This window comes from Salmo salar, chromosome 26 (assembly GCF_965601325.2).
Source record: "Salmo salar chromosome 26, fSalSal1, whole genome shotgun sequence".
Lineage (NCBI taxonomy): Eukaryota > Metazoa > Chordata > Actinopteri > Salmoniformes > Salmonidae > Salmo > Salmo salar.
Window position 1 is genome coordinate 2,005,970 of NC_138316.1, and position 23,641 is coordinate 2,029,610.

Genomic DNA, 23,641 nt, shown 5'->3' on the forward strand with positions numbered 1-23,641 from the left:
GCTGTTCACCCAATGTCAATATCAATAAGAAAGTAAATGTATGTCTTATAGTCATTGTGCATGTTTGTCTTTGTTTTAAGGATCAAAACTAGCCTCAGTAAAATGCAAATGAGAAAAAACATATTTCAACATTTGACTCAAAAATATTCAGTGGTACCACTAATACAGGCAAATTAAGTAAAATACATTTAGAGTGACTTATTTGTTTCAAAATGCACTTTTAATGCTTCACTTGAGAGTAGAGGCCTGTGTCGTAAGTAAGTTTACGTTTGTATGCATATCTAAGAAGACGCTTTTAGGACTTCTGTAGTGCTTCAATATTCTTTTACTTCCTATTCGGAGTTAGGAAAATGTGTGTATGTTATAAATGATAAAAAGAACATCCAAATGAATTTCTTCTCTCCCTGGTAATGGAACTATCTGTTTAAAGATTGCGGGCACTGTTTCTCTCTCTTCTGTGAGATCTAGGCTTTATCTCAATTACACTTCTTTGAATCTTCTCCACCTCTCCTCACAGAATGCATTGGAGGAGAAGGCATGAGGTTCCTCCAATGTGTTTTGAGAAGGAGGCAAGGAGAGAGGACACAAGGAATCAAGGATATACAATTGAAATTCACCCCTAGTTGTGAGAACCTGGATTCTCATTAGGGGCACTTCAGCATAATCAAACAGACGTTTGGGATGAGCTTTTTAACATGGTGGTTTGCTTGTCAATTATGCATGAAGAGAGCATATGCCACAAATAAAGCAAATCAAGTGTACATTTCCAATCCGTACATGGTTGGACCATTTACTGTCAATTTATGCCGTGCATAATCTGCTTTGTTTCTTCCTGTACTCCACATTTCCAGCTGATCTTTTTCTTTTTTTACAGCATCCACAGTAACATAGGAAAGTTTAATTCACAAGCTGTCTTTTTCAACTACAGCAGTGCTGAAAAAAATGTTTTACAGCTATTGTCACAGCAATGGTTTTATACTACAAGTGATAAATACTCCTAAATGTGCATCATGGTTGTGTAATACAAACCGACACAGAGAGGCGAGACAGAGAGAGAGAATTCCTCTGCTGATAGCTGCAGTGAGTGAGAGCCTGGAGCAGTTTAGGGCAGCAATGGGTTCAGCTGCCATGTCCTTTTATCTGCATGATCATAGATCCCCAGTGTATCTATAGATGCTGTTGTGCTATCTAATGATCCCTGTCCCATCCATGGGCTCCTCGGGCCTTTGGCTCACCAGTCCCAGAAGACCATTTGTCTAAGCGGATAATCAGGTGGAAACAAAAGCGGAATGTTTTGCCTGCCCCGGAAGGAGGCTAGGTCATGATGTGCGTGGTAGGAATGCAGTGTGTTTCTGTCTGTGTGTTTACAACTGTAACCTATATGAATAAAACAATATCAAAGATCACATTACATGTCAGATAGGTTCCATGCTGCAAATGCATTAATGCTCAAAATTAAGGCTCGCTCAACCCTGGGAGGATATGTCTTCCAATCTCCCCTTTAAAATGGAGTGTGGTGTTCAATAATAATTGTTGCCATAAGTGTCTCCTGGATTTATCTAGCACTGGGGAGGCAGGGCTTGGGACCTCTGGTAGTGATGTAATGTAAATGCAATATCAGTGTTACGCATTTTCTGTGTGAATGCATCTGCATGCATGACCTTGTGTGTTCTCCTGATTCTTATTGCCATAATAATAAGCTTTTTGTTGCCTATTAAAATTATCACACGCCTTCTTCATGACAGATTTTTTTCCTCAAAGCCCCATACCCAAAGCATTGCTATAATTGCAACTTAGGCTGGCATTGGGGGAAACTGTGCACCATAGCCAGAGATGCTTGTTTCCTTGGTAACCAGGTTCTCTTGAATTTCTCAGTGCTTATGGTTCTACACAGAGCAATATCTGGTTCTACCCTTCTAGAGCTCTCCAGCCTTCTGGAATAGGGATTCTGTTGATTCTTTGTTTAGGTAGACCAAATAGCCCCACAGCTTGTTTTATTATACTACACACAATAAACGTTTTTAGCCTGTTATAATTAATTAATTTAATAACAAATAAATTATATCAGTATGATATCTGTGTAATTATCATTATCCCTCAACGAATTAACCCTATTGATTGAGAGGATATCTTTTGTTGCTGGACATGAAACTGGTCAATATGAGCTACACAATCTGTAGGCCCACAATGTAGCCTAAAATGACAGTTTATTTTAGACCTTTAGAACTATGTAGGAGCAGGAATAGGCTAACCATCATCTGATAAATTCTGTATTGTTTTTTTGTACCTTTTAAATTATTTGTAGTCCTACATTATCATAACATTATATCCTACTAAAACGTTACTGTAGCCGAGTCAGTTAAGAACAAGGCTAAAAGACGCACATAGCTTAAAACATTGACAATATTTTTTTTGTATTACTATATTAGTCAACCCGTCCTCTAAATCCATATAAAACATCCCCTGACAGTTGTAGATGTTTAGTTGCATTAATTCAAATGTTGCCAGAGCGTTCAAGTAGAACGCGAAAGCGATGTCAAGCGGAATGAGTGGTGGGTACGCGCGTCGCTGCGCGGGCACGATTTCAGGACCAAGGACAGCCGCTCGCGCTGAGCATCAGGTCATTGGATCCTCAGCAAAGCAGAGCCTCGGACGGGAGTCGTGACAAGGAGACATGCATCTCTCAAAGACAAAGAAAACACAAGCTCTCCCAAAACTGTTTGTAGGCCAATAATATATATATATATTTTTTGTTGTTGTTGTTGCGTCAATGAAAATCAACAGGATTTACCCACCACAAAGCAAATGTGTTATTGTCTCTTTTTTTATGGGAGTGTAATGCAGGTTTAGAGATCAGCTGGAGAAAAAACGCATGATGCACATTCCTCGACAGGGCGGACTAATGTAATTGCATTCCACTGGTATTGCTGTTAGCACAGGGTCGAGAGGACGCGTGATCCATGAGGATAGCTGGGCTGGCTACGACGCACATCCATTCAACAGGAGACTCTGTCTGGCAGCTGTGTCGATGTCAAAATGCGTGTATTTCTGCTTGCGTTTTTCATCTCCTGCTCCTGTGCGGGTGGTGGATGTGAACCCAAGATTGTCAATATCGGAGCGGTCCTGAGCCAGAAGAGGTATGAACAGGTGTTCAAGGACGCCGTCACCCAGGCAAACACTCTGTATGGGAAAGATAAGTTCAAGATGAACGCCATCTCTGTCACTCATAAACCCAATGCAATTCAGATGGCTCTCTCCGTCTGCGAGGACCTCATCTCGAACCAGGTAAGCAATATAATTGCAGTCTATGTATGATGGAAGTATAGCTCTCACAGTGTTTTGATAGACATGTTTACTACTCATTCAAGAAACCTCCTATGGGGAGACACAAGCCAGTGTGCAACGTCAACATCTGGGTGCGAGGATGGCTGCTTGAGGGTTTGTTAAAACTACATTGATAAAGAGAGAGAGAGACTTGGGTCATGTTTATTTTGCTTTACAGTAAGTAGGATGTTTGTCTGGCTGAGCCTGTGTGTTGAAAAGAGGAGCAGAAACACATTGTTGTTAAAGAGCTAGAGGTTGATAAAAAATCAGAAATCGTTTCAATTGTTGCAGTTTATTTCCTGGGGAGACTGGGAGAAATGTCCCAATTATCTCTCCTTCCTCCCAAAGTGCGCACTTGTTCACTTCCCTTTACTGATTTGAAAGGAAATAACTGTTACAGTGTAAAAAAAAACTCTTTAGATGAGAGGTTTTCTCAATTGAAAAAAACAAACATATGATTCAATGCCAACAATGCCAAACCCATATATCAAGTTGCAACCTATTTCTTTCAACACTCAACTTACTTTTCCCCTTTGGTTAAACCGAATAAATAACATAAATACGAACTAATATAAACTCAGGAAAAAAAGAAACGTCCTCTCACTGTTAACTGCGTTTATTTTCAGCAAACTTAACATGTGTAAATATTTGTATGAACATAACAAGATTCAACAACTGAGACATAAACTGAACAAGTTCCACAGACATGTAACTAACAGAAATTTAATAATGTGTCCCTGAACAAAGGGGGGGTAAAAATCAAAAAGTAACAGTCAGTATCTGGTGTGGCCACCAGCTGCATTAAGTACTGCAGTGCATCTCCTCTTCATGGACTGCACCAGATTTGCCAGTTCTTGCTGTGAGATGTTACCCCACTCTTCCACCAAGGCACCTGCATGTCCCCATTTACAACCCATTTTTTCATGTTGTACCAAGTAGATTTTTCATTTTGAAATTACCTATCCAAATATCTTAAATTGGGTTACAAGCAATTAAATCAATTTCATGTTAATCAAGATACTATATTAAGTTGGTTCCATAACATGAAATAATGACTCCAAACACTTTAACATAAACTGTTTACAATATTGTAATTAAATGGTGACCATCTCATCAATGGAAACCTTTCCAGACTTTTTAGTATCACAGTTATTTTATTTAACCTTCATTTAACTAGGCAAGTCAGTTAAGAACAAATTCTTATTTACAATGACAGCCTAGGAACGGTGGGTTAACTGCCTTGGTTCAGGGGCAGAATGACAGATTTTTACCTTGTCAGCTCGGGTTTGTAGATCTTGAGTAACTTGAATGACTATCATTCCTTTTTTAATTCCCATTCCCATTTACCATCGTTTCACATTAGCCTATAGCCTTTAAATCATTTACTTTGTCAATATGACAACAACAACTGTATGCATTAGGCTGCGTATGAATTGAAATAACATTGACGTGCTCCAATTCTTGATTAACCTGCATTTATTCAACAAGACATAGCCTACTCAGCCTAATTGCAAGCCTATTTTTGCAATAGGCTAAGCCACGAGTAGCCTAGGCATTTGGAACTTATACAATCCATTAGGGTGATCGTGATAGATATTAAACAGCCTCTCCTTTATTCAATTCTTGAATGAGTAAGCATTAGGCTTCAGCTGTCATGTTCAATAGTCTAGCTGGCCAGAGAACAGATTTTTGATTGATTCCCTAAAAACAAGCCACTTCTATAAGTTGTAGCAGGTTAGAAGAATAAGGTTGAGGTTAGGGTTAGCTAAAATGCTCTCATAACCTGCTACGAAAAGTCCCTTCCAGTCATAGCTGTATCAAAGTGGAGTGTTTTTAGGGAGTCACGGTTTTTGATGGGAATGCACACCAGTGGATTAACCAAAGCAAACTCAAGGGCTGTGATTTTAACGTAGTGCCTTATTCAATGGAGGATAAACCACAGACCTTTTATCTTGAATGACGGGACAACATCGGTGCAAGGTTGAATAAAAGTGGTGCTTCATAACCTGAGCTAATGTCATTGCTTTGAAACTCTGTGGAGAGGACATGTCATGTCTTCCAAAGGAAAATTAGGCCAACATGGCGTCAGCAGGCACACGGGTTGGCAGCTGCTTTGTTGCTGTGAGTAAAGCACGGGTAGTCGGGTAGGGCGGCATTACACAGTGATGTAGAGGAAGATTATAGCCCACTCGCCAAAGTGACAGCACAGATTATAATGCCAGTGGTGACGCGCGTGCGGGCGCACACAAGACAGACATCCACAGGCGCACATGCGCATGCTGTCTCTCTCATTTTCTCAAAACAAATTCTCTTTCTCTCTCTCTAATATACACACACGCTCAAAGAGCATCAACAAGAGATTTCTCTATGGGCCTATTTATTCCATATTCAAGAGACATGTTTTATGATGCATTTTGGTTCATACATTATGCAATTTATATGGGTCAGCTTACTGTGTGATAACAACATGTCCTCGTAGGCCTACTTTATCTACACTCTTCTCAGTTACTTACTTAAAATGTGCAAATATTTCTCTGGGTCACTGACATTAATTAGCCTACTGATGATGTTCACTTGAACAGATGTAGAATTGCAGTAAATCAGCTCCAAAAATCAGCTTCAAAAGCTGCCTTTGCGTAATGTGTTCTGATGTACATGGTCATGTGTGTGTGTGTGTATGCTGATGTAGAAAGATATGATTCTCCTGTATTATTCATTATCCCTGGGCACACATGTCAAGTACATATGCTGTATCTGTTTGTATCCTATGATCCCTATTCTGTACACAGGTGTATGCCATTCTGGTGAGCCACCCGCCTCAGTCGAATGACCATCTGACCCCCACACCCGTGTCCTACACCGCAGGGTTCTACCGTATCCCTGTGGTTGGGCTCACCACCCGCATGTCCATCTATTCGGACAAGGTGAGACACGCACACACATGGACAAACCCATAGACACACAGATACACACACACAATGTGATCTTTGATATGTTGTTTTATTTATATCTACAGTCAGACTAGTGGTAGTGTGGTTAACAGACAGATATCCTAGTGCTTAACCACTTCACTCTCCAGGGCGGGGTCTCTATATGCTACATGGGATCATTTTATTAGTCACATATTGAAATTCCAGCTCCACTCGAATCTGTCTGTCATAGTTATTCAGTGTCATTTTGCTCCTGTGATGTTGTTTTTGTATGCACTTTCGAATATGTGGATTTTCTCAGGCCGACTCTGACATATTTTCCCACGAGAAATACATTAGAGCAAAACATCAAAGGTCTATTAATGTTTTAAAGCAATGCTTGAAGCTGCTGCTTTTAGAATTAAGTGACAGCACAGGTCCTCAACATGGTAAATCATTTTTTCAACCAACACAAAATCCACATGTTGGGCTCTGTGTTGCCTCCGTTGAGCTAACCTGTTCAATCAATCAATCAATCAATCAATCAATCAATCAATCAATCAATCAATCAATCAATCAATCAATCAATCAATCAATCAAATGTATTTATAAAGCCCTTTTTACATCAGCCAATGTCACAAAGTGCAATACAGAAACCCAGCCTAAAACCGCAAACAGCAAGCAATGCAAATGTAGATGCACAGTGGCTAGGAAAAAATTATCACAGTGGTTGTAGAGGGTGCAACAGGTCAGCACCTCAGGAGTAAATGTCAGTTGGCTTTTCATAGCTGAGCATTCAGAGTTCGAGAGAGCAGGTGTGGTAGAGAGAGAGAGAATCGAAAACAGCAGGTCTGGGACAAGGTAACACGTCCGGTGAACAGGTCAGGGTTTTATAGCCGCAGGCAGAACAGTTTAAACTGGAGCAGCAGCACGACCAGGTGGACTGGGGACAGCAAGGAGTCATCAGGCCAGGTAGTCCTGAGGCATGGTCCCAGGGCCCAGTTCCTCCGGGAGGGGAGGGAAGGAGAGGGAGAGAGAGAATTAGAGGGAGCATACTTAAATTCACACAGGACCCCGGATAAGACAGGAGAAATACTCCAGACATAACAGACTGACCCTAGCCCCCCGACACATAAACTATTGCAGCATAAATACTGGTGGCTGAGACAGGAGGGGTTGTGAGACACTGTTCCCTCTACTGTATATCTCTCCTCCAGAGCATCCACCTGTCTTTCCTGCGTACCGTGCCCCCCTACTCCCACCAAGCCCAGGTGTGGTTCGACATGATGAGAGAGTTCCGCTGGAACCACATCATTCTGATAGTGAGCGACGACCACGAGGGCCGCGCTGCCCAGAAGAGGCTGGAGACCCTGTTGGAGGAGAGGGAGACCAAGGTGAGACTGCCGGGCCCAGACGCCATGTTTAGCAACACTGTCTGTCCATCTGTCTGTCCGTCCGTCTGTCTGTGCGTCTGTACTCTTGTGTGTCGAACTTGCATTCAGTATCACAAAGGTCCTCTATGTACTGTTTGTAATTATTTTTATTTTCTGTTACGTCAGCACATTTTTTTCCCATTTGTAACATTGGCTAACATTTTTTTTTCATGCTAGAGGCATCAACAGCGTCCTAAGTGGCTATCTGGCAAAACTCTGTATTTTCTACTCATTTCACATTACTTTTACCATAGTCAAAATGTGTCCATCCACAACAGGAGCGCAATGAGGGACCTAACCTGGGGCAATGCAAAAAATAGAGGATTTTCACATAGTTCAATTAGCTACTAGATCTTCTTTCAACAGTTTCTTGGTTTCTGTTAAATTGTGCCCAAGTCTTGGAATAAATGTGGACTATTTTTTGCAGAGGTAGGATAACTATGGTTTTCATCCATAATTCAGAATTTTTGGATGTATACATTTTTTTATGCATGAATGGCGTTTGTGTTCGCATTTAGTGCTATAGAAGCTGAAAAGCTCTACTTCTTGTATGCTGCTGAATTTCCAGTCTTTGTTGTGTAGCGTTGTGTGCAGTCTGCATTTGAAAGAATGGAACTTTTCCTGTTTGTTAGTTAAAATTGGGTTGCTTGTCTATCTGCCCACAATGAAATGGAAATAGACCTGATGGGGGAAACATTTATGGTAGCTGTCACAGCAAAGCACTAAAATCATCTTGATGGGACACAGTGAGGTGTAGTTACCCTAAAAAATGCCCAGAGAAGCGTCAAAACTATGGAGCATGATAGCAGGTATGACTTTGCTGTTTTTATTTAAGTGTTGTTATGAGTATTTTTGCACACATAGGTGTTTGGAATCCCGTCATTGGAATTTGCATTGATTGCTTAAGGAATGTGATTGTTTGAGGGATGTACATTTGTACTTTTGTTAGGCCTTGGTTGCTCTTTTTGTGTCTAATGATTGTGGGTTATTTACGGTATATTTGGAGATAATTCCTATGTTGAAGATTATTTTACCAGGTATGCTGACTGAGAACACATTCAATTTTACAGCAATGATCTGGAGAATAGTCACAGAGGAGTGGTGGTGGGATGAATGAGCCAATTGGAAGCTGGGGATGATTAGGTGGCCATGATGGTATGAGGGCCAGATTGGGAATTTAGAATTGCTGATTTTGTTTCCTTTGGTATAAAAAACCCTGTATATTTAATCCAGATATCAATCTATATTATCCATCTAATCGAATCTACTATCTTATCCAGTTATAGTTACATAACATAGCATTATGAAATTTGCAATTCTAGGATCTCCTGGTAAATGAGACTTTGGTTGTGGCCACTGTACAGTTTTATATTTGCCTTATTTTAAGCAAACATTATTTGTTTTTAATACCTTAATAATTTTTGATGTCATTAGTCTCGGCGCGAACCAGGAAGTTCCGTGGCAGAAATAAGCTAAAGAGGGTTCGGAAACCCGGTGTAAACCAGTGACGCCTCACAACCAATCAAATGCCTTGCTTTGGCACAGCTCCAAATATGCTTGCCTGATTAGTGCCGTAAGAGCAACAGTGAGGACAAAAAACATCACCAACACAAGGACTGTTATAGCAGCAAAGGGTCGACCAACTCCATATTAATGCCCACGACGAGCAGGTGTCCACATACTTTTGGCAATGTAGTGTACCTTAATAGAAGATTACTCAAGTAAAAGTGAAGTCACCCAGTAAAATACTACTAAAGTCTAAAAGTATTCGGTTATAAATATACTCAAGTATCAAAAGTTAAATGTAATTGCTAAAATATACTTAAGTATCAAAAGTAAATGTACTGTATAAATAATTTCAAATTACTTATATTAAGCAAACCAGACGGCACAATTTTCAATTTTTTATTTATTTATCGATAGCCAGGAGGACACTCCAACACTCAGACATAACAAATGAAGCAGATCAGAGGCAGTAGGGATGACCAGAGTTGTTCTCTTGATAAGTGTGTGAATTGGACCATTTTCCTGTCCTGCTAAGCATTCAAAATGTAACAAATACTTTTGGGTGTCAGGGAAAATGTATGTAAAAAGTACATTATTTTCTTTAGTGAAGTAAAAGTAGTAAAAAATATAAATAGTAAAGTAAAGTACAGATACCACAAAAAAAACGAAGTAAGTCGTTTTAAGTATTTTTACTTAAGTATTTAAACCACTGCATAGGTAGGCCTACACATATAACCCATGGCATATAGGATATACCTTTAGTCTCTTGGGACATTGATTGGGACATTTCTCTTTATCTGCAAAGACGCTTTCACAGCTTTCCATATCTGAGGACAGAAAATATCACAAAGAATCATGCTTCATTACACTGAAATTAGACAGCAGTAAATATTATTTTCCTATTATCTCTCTGTCCTCAGAGTTTTCCCCTCTGGGGGGGGGGGGGTGTAAATCAGCTTTAATATTGCAGATACATTGAGGCTTCTATCGATGTAATTGTCTACATTATTTCCAATATATATATATATTATTGAAAATATATATATAGAGTTGAAGTCGGAAGTTTACATACACCTTAGCCAAGTACATTTAATCTCAGTTTTTCACAATTCCGGTTTGTAGGCCTCCTTGCTCGCACGCGCTTTTTCAGTTCTGCCCACAAATTTTCTATAGGATTGAGGTCAGGGCTTTGTGATGGCCACTCCAATACCTTGACTTTGTTGTTCTTAAGCCATTTTGCCACAACTTTGGAAATACGCTTGGGATCAATGTCCCGCAAATGGAAGACCCATTTGCGACCAAGCTTTAACTTCCTGACTCATGTTACTTCAATATATCCACATCATTTTCCTTCTTCATGAAGCCACCTATTTTGTGAAGTGCACCAGTCCCTCTTGCAGCAAAGCACCCCCACAACATGATGCTGCTACCTCTCTGCTTCACGGTTGGGATGGTGTTCTTCGGCTTGCAAGCCTCCCCCTTTTTCCTCCAAACATAACGATGGTCATTATGGCCAAACAGTTCTATTTGTGTTTCATCAGACCAGAGGACATTTCTCCAAAAAGTATGATCTTTGTCCCCATGTGCAGTTGCAAACCGTAGTCTGGCTTTTTTATGGCGGTTTTGGAGCAGTGGCTTCTTCCTTGCTGAGCGACCTTTCAGGTTATGTCGATACAGGACTTGTTTTACTGTGGATATAGATACTTATGTACCTGTTTCCTCCAGCATCTTCACAAGGTCCTTTGTTGTTGTTCTGGGATTGATTTGCACTGATTTGCTCCAAAGTATGTACATCTCTAGGAGACAGAACGCGTTTCCTTCCTGAGCGGTATGACGGCTGCGTGGTCCCATGGTGTTTATACTTGCGTACTATTGTTTGTACAGATGAACGTGGTACCTTCAGGTGTTAGGAAATTGCTCCCAAGGATGAACCAGACTTGTGGAGGTCTACAATTTCTTTTCTGAGGTCTTGGCCGATTTCTTTTGATTTTCCCATGATGTCAAGCAAAGAGGCACTGAGTTTGAAGGTAGGCCTTGAAATACATCCACAGGTACACCTCCAATTGCCTCAAATTATGTCAATTAGCCTATCAGAAGCTTCTAAAGCCATGACATAATTTTCTGGAATTTTCCAAGATGTTTAAAGGCACAGTCAACTTAGTGTATGTAAACTTATGACCAATTGGAATTGTGATACAGTGAAATATAAGTGAAATAATCTGTCTGTAAACAATTGTTGGAAAAATGACTTGTGTCATGCACAAAGTAGATGTCCTAACTGACTTGTCAAAACTATAGTGTGTTAACAAGAAATGTGTGGAGTGGTTGAAAAATGAGTTTTAATGACTTCAACCTAAATGTATGTAAACTTCCGACTTCAACTATATACAGTATCATTCAATAGTTTGGACATTCCTACTCATTCAAGGGTTTTTCTTTATTTTCTACATTATAGAATAATAGTGATGAGATAAAAACTATGAAATAACACATATAGAATCATTTAGTAACCAAAAAAGTGTTAAACAAATCAAAATATATTTTATATTTGAGATTCTTCAAAGTAGCAACCCTTTGCCTTGATGTCAGCTTTGCACACTCTTGGCATTCTCTCAAACTGGAATGCTTTTCCAACAGTTTTGAAGAAGTTCCCACATATGCTGAGCACTTGTTGGCTGCTTTTCCTTCCCTCTGCAGTCCAACTCATCCCAAATCATCTCAATTGGTCTGGTGATTGTGGTCGGGTGATTGTGGAGGCCAGGTCATCTGATGCAGCACTCCATCACTCTCCTTCCTGTTCAAATTGCCCTTACACAGCCTGGAGGTGTGTTGGGTCATTGTCCTGTTGAAAAACACATGATAGTCCCATTAAACACAAACCAGATGGGATGGTGTATCGCTGCAGAATGCTGTGGTAGCCATGCTGGTTAAGTGTGCATTGAATTCTAAATAAATCACAGACAGTGTCACCAGCAAAGAACCCCAACACCATCACACCTCCTCCTCCATGCTTCTCGGTGGGAACCACAAATGCGGAGATCATTCGTTCACCTACTCTGCATCTCACAAAGACATGGTGTTTGGAACCAAAAATCTCAAATGTGCTCATCAGACCAAAGGACAGATTTCCACCGGTCTAATGTCAATTGCTCGTGTTTCCTAGTCTAAGGAAGTCTCTTCTTATTGGTTTCCTTTAGTAGTGGTTTCTTTTCAGCAATTTCACCATGAAGGCCTGAATCATGCAGTCTCCCCTGAACAGTCGATGTTGAGATATGTCTGTTAGAGTAACCTCTGGGTCTTCCATTCCTGTGGCGGTCCTCATGTGAGCCAGTTTCATCATAGCGCTTGATGTTTTTTGCGACTGCACTTAAAAAACGTTCAAAGTTCTTGACATTTTCCACATTAACTGACCTTCATGTCTTAAAGTATTGATGGATTGTCGTTTCTCTTTGCTTATTTGAGCTGTTCTTGCCATAATATGGACTTGGTGTGTTACCAAATAAGGCTATCTTCTGTGTACCACCCCTACCTTGTCACAATACAAATGATTGGCTCAAACGCATCAAGAAGGAAAGAAATTCCACAAATGAATTTTTAACAAGGCACACCTGTTAATTGAAATGCATTCCAGGTGACTACCTCGTGAAGCTGGTTGAGAGAATTCCAAGAGTGTGCAAAGCTGTCATCAAGGCAAAGGGTGGCTACTTTAAAGAATCTCAAATATAAAATATATTTAGATTTGTTTAACACTTTTTTGGTTACTACATGATTCCATATGTGTTCTTTCATAGTTTTGATGTCTTCACTATTATTTTACAATGTAGAAAATAGTAAAAATGAAGAAAAACCCTGGAATGAGTAGGGCAAAGAAAAACCCTTGAATGAGTAGGTCCTTCCAAACTTTTGACTGGTACTGTATATTTTTATTTTTATTTTCCTTCTATATTATTTTCCCCTAACCCTACCACCCCTCCTCTAATTAGAGTAAACTAGAGCACAACAATACTTAGGCTTCCACTTCCAGCTTATACACACTACATACATTTCACAAACAATATATTTTACGTTAGTTATCCTTTGTTTGTTTTTATTTCCAGCTACCCTCAACCCCTTCCATCAATCTCTAAAGACTTTTGATTTCTAACTGCCATATATTTTTCCACTGCGCTGTAATGTTTCTGAACCTTTCTATTTTCAAAGTTTCTACAGATTGTAAATTAAAGATACACACCTTTGCTAAGATTATTATATCATTGATCGATTGAATATGACTCATCAAATCACAGAGCAGTGCTATTTGCAGAGTTAGCTCCAAGTAAATGTTGCATTTTTTTCAGGCATTCCTGAACCTGCTACCAAAAACAAGCTACATATGGGCAGTAACAAAACAAGTGATCTGTCTCTTCGCAGCAAAATCTGCAGAGCTGGGATGGTTGTATCACCCATAATGTATATATAACATTCTATTGGTTGCAAGAACTTTGTATAATAATTTAAATTGAAAAATTAAAAGTTTTGAATCCAGCGTCATTTTGTGTCTCAGTTCATAATCCATTTGCTATGGAATTGATACATTGAAAATCTCCTTCCAACTATTTTGCAACCTGTATAGTGCAGCTGTCAATTCTTTGGTCCTTAAATTAAACTGTCATACTGTTTGATTCATTACAGTTTTCTTTGGCCAATTTAAGTATTTAATGCACGGCCGATAGACAGGTTCCTTACCTTCTCCCTTTTCCACTTGCCTCCTCCATTTTTGCGGTAATTCTTCAGTCAGTTGGTTGTTATTTTGGATAGAGCAGACATTTCCATATATTGTTGTTAACTGCGTGTGTGACATAACTCCACCACTCCTATTTATGATATAATTTCCAAAGCTTATACCGGTTTTAACATTGTTTTCAAAATAATTGATTTTTTAAAATGAATTATTGTATTTGAGTTTAACCATAATATTTGTTATAGTATTTGTTCTGTCTTTTCTGGTGGATTAAACTGAAATTGCAACCAACTTTCTATTGCTTGTTTTAAAAATAGTAATATTTTGTAGATAATTACTTTGAGACATTCTTACTAATCTACTGGAGAACCAGTTTGGATTTAAGTATAGTTTGTGTGTCGTATGGATTTGACCAAAACGCAGCAGGAGTGTGTATACTCATCTTCTTTTTATTAGGCAGAAAGAAGGAAAACCAAAACAAAACACACGTATACAAAAACGACGACGACGATAAACAGTCCTGTAAGGCTTACAGCTATACAAGGAACAACTAACCACAAAATCCCATAGAAAAACACCCCTCTTAAATAGGACCTTCAATTAGAAGCAACTAGGAGCAGCTGCTTCCAATTGAAGGTCAACCCAACAAGCACCACATAGAAATAGACATACTAGAACTAACATAGAAATAGACTAACAAGAACATAACCCAACAAACCCCGAAACACTCTAAACAAACACCCCTCTCAAAACAGAACATAGCCCAACAAACCCCGAAACACTCTAAACAAACACTCCCCTGCCAAGTCCTGACCAAACTACAATAACAAATAACCCCTTATACTGGTCAGGATGTGACATTGTGTCACAATGGGTGGCTTGTGGATTCAGAAGAGTCAGGCGCAGGAGAAAGATTCCGTGAATGAATTTAATAAAATATCCACACGGAAAATATGCAAAGGTATGGAGTGCAAGGTGTGCAAAAAGACACGCACCACCCTTAAAAGAACGTAACCAGGGACGCAGCCCAAAAGGAATAGCGTAACTCCAAAAATACAGACCCTCATGACAAACACACCCTGACCAACGAACAATCCCGCACAAACAACAAACCTAACTAACTAGCCTAAATACCCCTCCCCACTAACAACTAACACAAAACAGGTGCGCAACTAACCTAGGCCTAACTAACAGAACGTGAAACATAAATCGATGGCAGCTAGTAGGCCGGCGACGACGACCGCCGAACGCCGCCCGGACGAGGAGGGGCGCCACCTTCCGTAGGTGTCGTGACACATTGTGTATGACTGAAGCATTTAGTGAGAGGTCAAATGCTTTAATATTTTATAATTTCTGCCCTCCAAATTCATATTCATTATATAAATAGGCTTGTTTAATTTTGTCTGGCTTGCCGTTTCAAATAAAGTGGAATATCTTTTGCTTATATTATTTAAATAACAAATTGTAGGGCCATAAGTAAATAGATAAACTGGGATGTGACTAAAGAATTAATCAGGGTGATTATTTCACAAGTAGACAGGTTTTGTCCTTTCCATGGTAGCAAGATCTTATCTAATTTGTCTAACTTTCTATTAAAATGTAATGTAGTAAGATCCTTTATATCTTTTGGGATATGAATACCGAGTACGTCCACTTCACTGTCGGACCATTTTATTGGTAAACTACACGATAATGTAAAAGTTGTATTTTTTAGAGATCCAATACGTAATATGGTGCACTTATCATAATTCGGTTTTATTTCAGATAGGTTAGAAAAATTATCTACATCCTCTATGAGGCTGTGCAGGGATCCAAATTGCGGATTTAAAAGAAAACATAAATCTTCAGTGTACAATGACACCTTTGTTTTTAAGCCCTGGATTTTTATCCCGTTGATATTATTGTTGGATCTGATTTTAACAGGTAACATTTCGATGGCCATAATAAATAGATATGCCAATAATGGACAGCCTTGTTTTACTCCTCTTGACAATTTAATACTTTCTGAGAAGTAGTCATTATTTACTACTTGACACCTGGGGTTACTATACCTAACTTTAACCCATTGTATAAGAGATTCTCCAAAATTTAAACAGTCCAGGCATTTATATTTAAATTTCAGTCGTACTTTATCAAATGCCTTTTCAAAGTCAATTATGAATACCAGGCTTGGTTTCCCAGATTTTTCATAGTGTTTTATTGTTTCCAGTACTTATCTTATATTATCTCCAATGTATCATCCATGTAAAGAACCTGTTTGATTAGGATGAATAATATCCGACAATACTCTATGCATTTTGCTAGGATTTTGGCATCCCAACACTGAAGTGTAAGAGGTCCATTTTTTATTTAGGTGGACTGGATCTTTATATTTACCATCTGGGTCCTGTTTCAGTAATAGTGAAATCAGACCTTCTTGCTGAGTATCTGATAGTCTACCATTTTTATAGGAATGGTTAAAACATGTTAATAACGGACCTTTAAGTTAATCGAAAAATATTGGATATACCTCAACTGGTATGCCATCCAGCTCTGGAGTTTTCCCAGACTTGAAGGCTTTAATTGCATCTAGAAGTTCCTCTGTAATTAGGCCTTCACATGAGTCTTTCTGTATAGCTGTTAATTTTACACTATTAATAGAAACAAATCCTTACAATTAACTTCAGTTAGTGGAAATGGAGGAGACTGAAATGAAAACATATGCTGAAAGTACTTTGCTTCCTCTTTCAAAATATAGTTTGCTGAATCATGGATGACTCCGTCATTTGTAACAAGTGTAACAAGTAATACATTATTTTTGGTAGCATTTATATGTTGAACACTAAACAATTAATTTCATTTTTTTCCCATATTCCATCCAGTTCGCTTTATTTTTATATTATGAACTGGGTGGTTCGAGCCCTAAATGTTGATTGGCTAACAGCCGTGGTATATCACACTGTATACCACGGCTATGACAAAAGGTTTATTTTTACTGCTCTAATTACGTTGGTAACCAGTTTATAATAGCAATGAGGCACCTCAGGGGTTTGTGATATATGGCTAATATACAATGGCTAAGGACTGTGTCCAAGCACTCCGCCTCGTGCATAAGAACAGCCCTTAGCCGTGGTACATTGGCCATATACCACACCCCCTCGGGCCTTATTTCTTAATCATATTACGCTTGATCTTTCTTGAATAAGTTCCTCCATTTCTTTTTGTTTTTCCTCTAACTAATTCTTTGCCTCTATGTTATATCTTTTATTGCTATTTATCTGTACTGTTAGTTCCTCTATTTCCTTTTTTCAGATGATCTCTTTTGACCTACATTGTTCTTATTTTAAAGATGAGTATTGAATTGCATGGCCTCTAAAGGCACATTTAAAAGTTTCACGTACAAAAAGGGGATCTGCTGCACCTATAGGACAAAGTCAGTTATATATTATTCTGTCTTGGGAAAAACAATTTGTCATCCATTAGGTTTTAATGACATTACCAAAATCCTCACACTCGCGGAAATTCTGTAAGAGTAATGTGTATACCAATTATTTGATGGTCTGACTGCATTCTGTCCCCTATCAACATTCTTTTAACTTTCGGTGCCAGCGAAAATGACATACGAAAGTATTCAAGACGACTAGCATGATTGAACCTCTGCTATGTACAGTACCAGTCAAAAGTTTGGACACATCTACTCATTCAAAGGTTTTTCTTTATTTGACTATTTTGTACATTGTAGAATAATAGTGCAGACATCAAAACTATGAAATAACACATATGGAATCATGTAGTAACCAGAAAAGTGTTAAACAAATCTAAATATATTGTATATTTGAGATTCGTCAAAGTAGCCACCCTTTTCCTTGATGACAGTTTTGCACACTCTTGGAATTCTCTCAACCAGCTTCATGAGGTAGTCACCTGGCATGCATTTCAGTTAACAGGTGTGCCTTGTTTAAAGTTAATTTGTCGAATTTCTTTCCTTCTTAATGCATTTGAGCCGATCAGTTGTGTTGTGACAAGATAGGGGTGGTATACAGAAGATAGCCCTATTTGGTAAAAGACCAAGTCCATATTATGGCAAGAACAGCTCAAATAAGCAAAGAGAAATGACAGTCCATCATTACTTTAAGACATGAAGGTCAGTCAATGCGGAACATTTCAAGAACTTTGAAAGTTTCTTCAAGTGCAGTCGCAAACACCATCAAGCGCTATGACGAATAACCCTTGAATGAGTAGGTGTGTCCAAACTTTTGACTGCTAATGTACATCTCACTAGGTCAGGCCTTTTAAGCCTCCATATTGTATATCCACTAGTTCTAATATATCCATAATATTCGTAATTTGCTTAAGTGCATGAGGGTGATAGTTTGTAGTGTGATTTCCTCTACTGTCCATTGAGGTACTTAAAACCCACCATAATAATTGAGTCATGTATTGCCTGTAAGATTGATAAATTATTATATATATTTTTAAATATAATTATTTGGACAATATAGATTAATAAGCCAAATATGTTTATGGTCCAATAGCATATTTAAAAGGATCCACTTTCCTTGCGGATCTGTTTGAACAGTTTGCATATTTGGATCAAAATGATTGTTAATTAATATCATTACTCCTTTTGAGTTTCTTTGCCCATGGGAGAAATATATTTTGCCCTCCTAGTTCTTTTTCCATACAATTTTGTCTAAAGGTGTAGAATTAGTTTTCTGTTAACGATAGATATTATATTCCTTCTCTTTTAGCAATGAAAAGACTGATCGTCCTTTCTAATTATCTGCTAAGCCATTGCAATTATAACTAGCTATACTTATTTCACCACTTACCATAATGAGATACAATTTTTGATTATACAGTGCTTACCATAATATATGTTTGTAAACTTAGCATTAAGAAGTACCATGATAATTGAGTGCCCGTATAGCTGTACCATGATATTTGCACTGTTAAGAATACTGTAGCTGCGACTAAGTAAACCTCTAATTGTCCTCCAATATTCTACCCGCTAAAACTTGCCCTCATCTCAAGTTTGGTTGTCGTTCCAGTGATTGGCTGATCATCCCTGTACACATAGATCCTAGGGCCTTTAAGACATAGGGGCCCATCCTTTAAAAAGAGCACCTGGTGCCACCTACAGTACAGAACCAGAACTCATCACACTTTTCCAATCAAACAAAACACACAGGCACCCCATCTTCCTACACACCAGCACTCCCCTCATGTATACTGTACACCTGTACATAGCCACATACTGTGCCTTTTACGTCCTCTGTTTGTAATGTTTTTCTTTTTTACCTTGTTGATTCAAATCAAATTTTATTAGTCACATGCGCTGAATACAACAGGTGTAGACCTTACAGTGAAATGCTTACTTACAAGCCCCTAACCAACAATGCAGTTTAAAAAATTTGAATAAGAAATAAAAGTAATAAGTAGTTAAAGAGCAGCAGTAAAATAACAATAGCGAGACTATATACAGGGGGTATCGGTACAGAGTCAATGTGTGGGGGCACCAGTTAGTTGGGGTAATTGAGGTATTATGTACAGTTATTAAAGTGACTGTGCATAGATAATAACAGAGAGTAGGAGCAGCATAGAAGAGTGGGGGGGGGGGGGGGCAATGCAAATAGTCTGGGTAGCCATTTGATTAGAGGTTCAAGAGTCTTATGGCTTGGGTGTAGAAGCCTCTTGGACCTAGACTTGGCGGTTCAATACCGTTTGGCGTGCGGTAGCAGAGAGAACAGTCTATGACTAGGGTGGCTGAAGACTTTGACAATTTTCAGGGCCTTCCTCTGACACCGCCTGGTATAGAGGTCCTGGATGGCAGGAAGCTTGGCCCCAGTGATGTACTGGACCGTACGCACTACCCTCTGTAGTGCCTTGCGGTCGGAAGCCGAGCAGTTGCCATACCAGGCAGTGATATAACCAGTCAGGATGCTCTCGATGGTGCAGCTGTAGACCCTTTTGAGGATCTGTGGACCCATGCCAAATCTTTTTAGTCTCCTGAAAGGGAATAGGTTTTGTCGTTCCCTATTCATGGCTGTCTTGATGTGCTTGGACCATGTTAGTTTGTTGGTGATGTTGACACCAAGGAAACTGAAGCTCTCAACCTGCTCCACAACAGCCCCGTCGATGAGAATGGGGGCGTGTTCGGTCCTCCTTTTCCTGTATTCCACAATCATCTCCTTGATCACGTTGAGGGAGAGGTTGTTGTCCTGGCACCACATGGCCAGGTCTCTGACTTCCTCCCTGTAGGCTGTCTCGTCATTGTCGGTGATCAGGCCTACCACTGTTGTGTCATCTGCAAACTTAATGATGGTGTTGGAGTTGTGCCTGGCCGTGCAGTCATGAGTGACCAGGGAGTACAGGAGGGGACTGAGCACGCACCCCTGAGGGGCCCCCGTGTTGAGGATCAGCGTGGCAGATGTGTTGTTACCTACCCTTACCACCTGGGGGCAGCCAGTCAGGAAGTCCAGGATCCAGTTGCAGAGGGAGGTGTTTAGTCCCAGGGTCCTTAGCTTATTGATGAGCTTTGAGGGCACTGAGCTGTAGTCACTGAATAGCATTCTCACGTAGGTGTTCCTTTTGTCCTGGTGGGAAAGGGCAGTGTGGAGTGAAAAAACTAACAAGAACATAACCCAACAAACCCCGAAACACTCTAAACAAACACCCCTCTCAAAACAGAACATAGCCCAACAAACCCCGAAACACTCTAAACAAACACTCCCCTGCCAAGTCCTGACCAAACTACAATAACAAATAACCCCTTATACTGGTCAGGATGTGACATTGTGTCACAATGGGTGGCTTGTGGATTCAGAAGAGTCAGGCGCAGGAGAAAGATTCCGTGAATGAATTTAATAAAATATCCACACGGAAAATATGCAAAGGTATGGAGTGCAAGGTGTGCAAAAAGACACGCACCACCCTTAAAAGAACGTAACCAGGGACGCAGCCCAAAAGGAATAGCGTAACTCCAAAAATACAGACCCTCATGACAAACACACCCTGACCAACGAACAATCCCGCACAAACAACAAACCTAACTAACTAGCCTAAATACCCCTCCCCACTAACAACTAACACAAAACAGGTGCGCAACTAACCTAGGCCTAACTAACAGAACGTGAAACATAAATCGATGGCAGCTAGTAGGCCGGCGACGACGACCGCCGAACGCCGCCCGGACGAGGAGGGGCGCCACCTTCCGTAGGTGTCGTGACACATTGTGTATGACTGAAGCATTTAGTGAGAGGTCAAATGCTTTAATATTTTATAATTTCTGCCCTCCAAATTCATATTCATTATATAAATAGGCTTGTTTAATTTTGTCTGGCTTGCCGTTTCAAATAAAGTGGAATATCTTTTGCTTATATTATTTAAATAACAAATTGTAGGGCCATAAGTAAATAGATAAACTGGGATGTGACTAAAGAATTAATCAGGGTGATTATTTCACAAGTAGACAGGTTTTGTCCTTTCCATGGTAGCAAGATCTTATCTAATTTGTCTAACTTTCTATTAAAATGTAATGTAGTAAGATCCTTTATATCTTTTGGGATATGAATACCGAGTACGTCCACTTCACTGTCGGACCATTTTATTGGTAAACTACACGATAATGTAAAAGTTGTATTTTTTAGAGATCCAATACGTAATATGGTGCACTTATCATAATTCGGTTTTATTTCAGATAGGTTAGAAAAATTATCTACATCCTCTATGAGGCTGTGCAGGGATCCAAATTGCGGATTTAAAAGAAAACATAAATCTTCAGTGTACAATGACACCTTTGTTTTTAAGCCCTGGATTTTTATCCCGTTGATATTATTGTTGGATCTGATTTTAACAGGTAACATTTCGATGGCCATAATAAATAGATATGCCAATAATGGACAGCCTTGTTTTACTCCTCTTGACAATTTAATACTTTCTGAGAAGTAGTCATTATTTACTACTTGACACCTGGGGTTACTATACCTAACTTTAACCCATTGTATAAGAGATTCTCCAAAATTTAAACAGTCCAGGCATTTATATTTAAATTTCAGTCGTACTTTATCAAATGCCTTTTCAAAGTCAATTATGAATACCAGGCTTGGTTTCCCAGATTTTTCATAGTGTTTTATTGTTTCCAGTACTTATCTTATATTATCTCCAATGTATCATCCATGTAAAGAACCTGTTTGATTAGGATGAATAATATCCGACAATACTCTATGCATTTTGCTAGGATTTTGGCATCCCAACACTGAAGTGTAAGAGGTCCATTTTTTATTTAGGTGGACTGGATCTTTATATTTACCATCTGGGTCCTGTTTCAGTAATAGTGAAATCAGACCTTCTTGCTGAGTATCTGATAGTCTACCATTTTTATAGGAATGGTTAAAACATGTTAATAACGGACCTTTAAGTTAATCGAAAAATATTGGATATACCTCAACTGGTATGCCATCCAGCTCTGGAGTTTTCCCAGACTTGAAGGCTTTAATTGCATCTAGAAGTTCCTCTGTAATTAGGCCTTCACATGAGTCTTTCTGTATAGCTGTTAATTTTACACTATTAATAGAAACAAATCCTTACAATTAACTTCAGTTAGTGGAAATGGAGGAGACTGAAATGAAAACATATGCTGAAAGTACTTTGCTTCCTCTTTCAAAATATAGTTTGCTGAATCATGGATGACTCCGTCATTTGTAACAAGTGTAACAAGTAATACATTATTTTTGGTAGCATTTATATGTTGAACACTAAACAATTAATTTCATTTTTTTCCCATATTCCATCCAGTTCGCTTTATTTTTATATTATGAACTGGGTGGTTCGAGCCCTAAATGTTGATTGGCTAACAGCCGTGGTATATCACACTGTATACCACGGCTATGACAAAAGGTTTATTTTTACTGCTCTAATTACGTTGGTAACCAGTTTATAATAGCAATGAGGCACCTCAGGGGTTTGTGATATATGGCTAATATACAATGGCTAAGGACTGTGTCCAAGCACTCCGCCTCGTGCATAAGAACAGCCCTTAGCCGTGGTACATTGGCCATATACCACACCCCCTCGGGCCTTATTTCTTAATCATATTACGCTTGATCTTTCTTGAATAAGTTCCTCCATTTCTTTTTGTTTTTCCTCTAACTAATTCTTTGCCTCTATGTTATATCTTTTATTGCTATTTATCTGTACTGTTAGTTCCTCTATTTCCTTTTTTCAGATGATCTCTTTTGACCTACATTGTTCTTATTTTAAAGATGAGTATTGAATTGCATGGCCTCTAAAGGCACATTTAAAAGTTTCACGTACAAAAAGGGGATCTGCTGCACCTATAGGACAAAGTCAGTTATATATTATTCTGTCTTGGGAAAAACAATTTGTCATCCATTAGGTTTTAATGACATTACCAAAATCCTCACACTCGCGGAAATTCTGTAAGAGTAATGTGTATACCAATTATTTGATGGTCTGACTGCATTCTGTCCCCTATCAACATTCTTTTAACTTTCGGTGCCAGCGAAAATGACATACGAAAGTATTCAAGACGACTAGCATGATTGAACCTCTGCTATGTACAGTACCAGTCAAAAGTTTGGACACATCTACTCATTCAAAGGTTTTTCTTTATTTGACTATTTTGTACATTGTAGAATAATAGTGCAGACATCAAAACTATGAAATAACACATATGGAATCATGTAGTAACCAGAAAAGTGTTAAACAAATCTAAATATATTGTATATTTGAGATTCGTCAAAGTAGCC

At 39.0% G+C, this 23,641-nt stretch overlaps 1 protein-coding gene across 4 annotated transcripts in view; it reads left to right on the plus strand.

Moving 5' to 3' along the window:
* Positions 1-2,591: 2,591 nt before the first annotated feature.
* The window catches only part of grin1b (glutamate receptor, ionotropic, N-methyl D-aspartate 1b), a 68,761-nt gene continuing 47,711 nt past the window's right edge, over positions 2,592-23,641 (plus strand). For all 4 annotated transcript variants that reach the window (XM_014174830.3, XM_014174833.3, XM_014174834.3 and 1 more), the window contains exons 1-3: positions 2,592-3,285; positions 6,114-6,248; positions 7,451-7,627. In XM_014174830.3, coding sequence (XP_014030305.1) covers positions 3,037-3,285; positions 6,114-6,248; positions 7,451-7,627 — 561 coding nt within the window. In that variant the 5' untranslated portion in view covers positions 2,592-3,036. The remainder of the gene's footprint in view (positions 3,286-6,113; positions 6,249-7,450; positions 7,628-23,641) is intronic.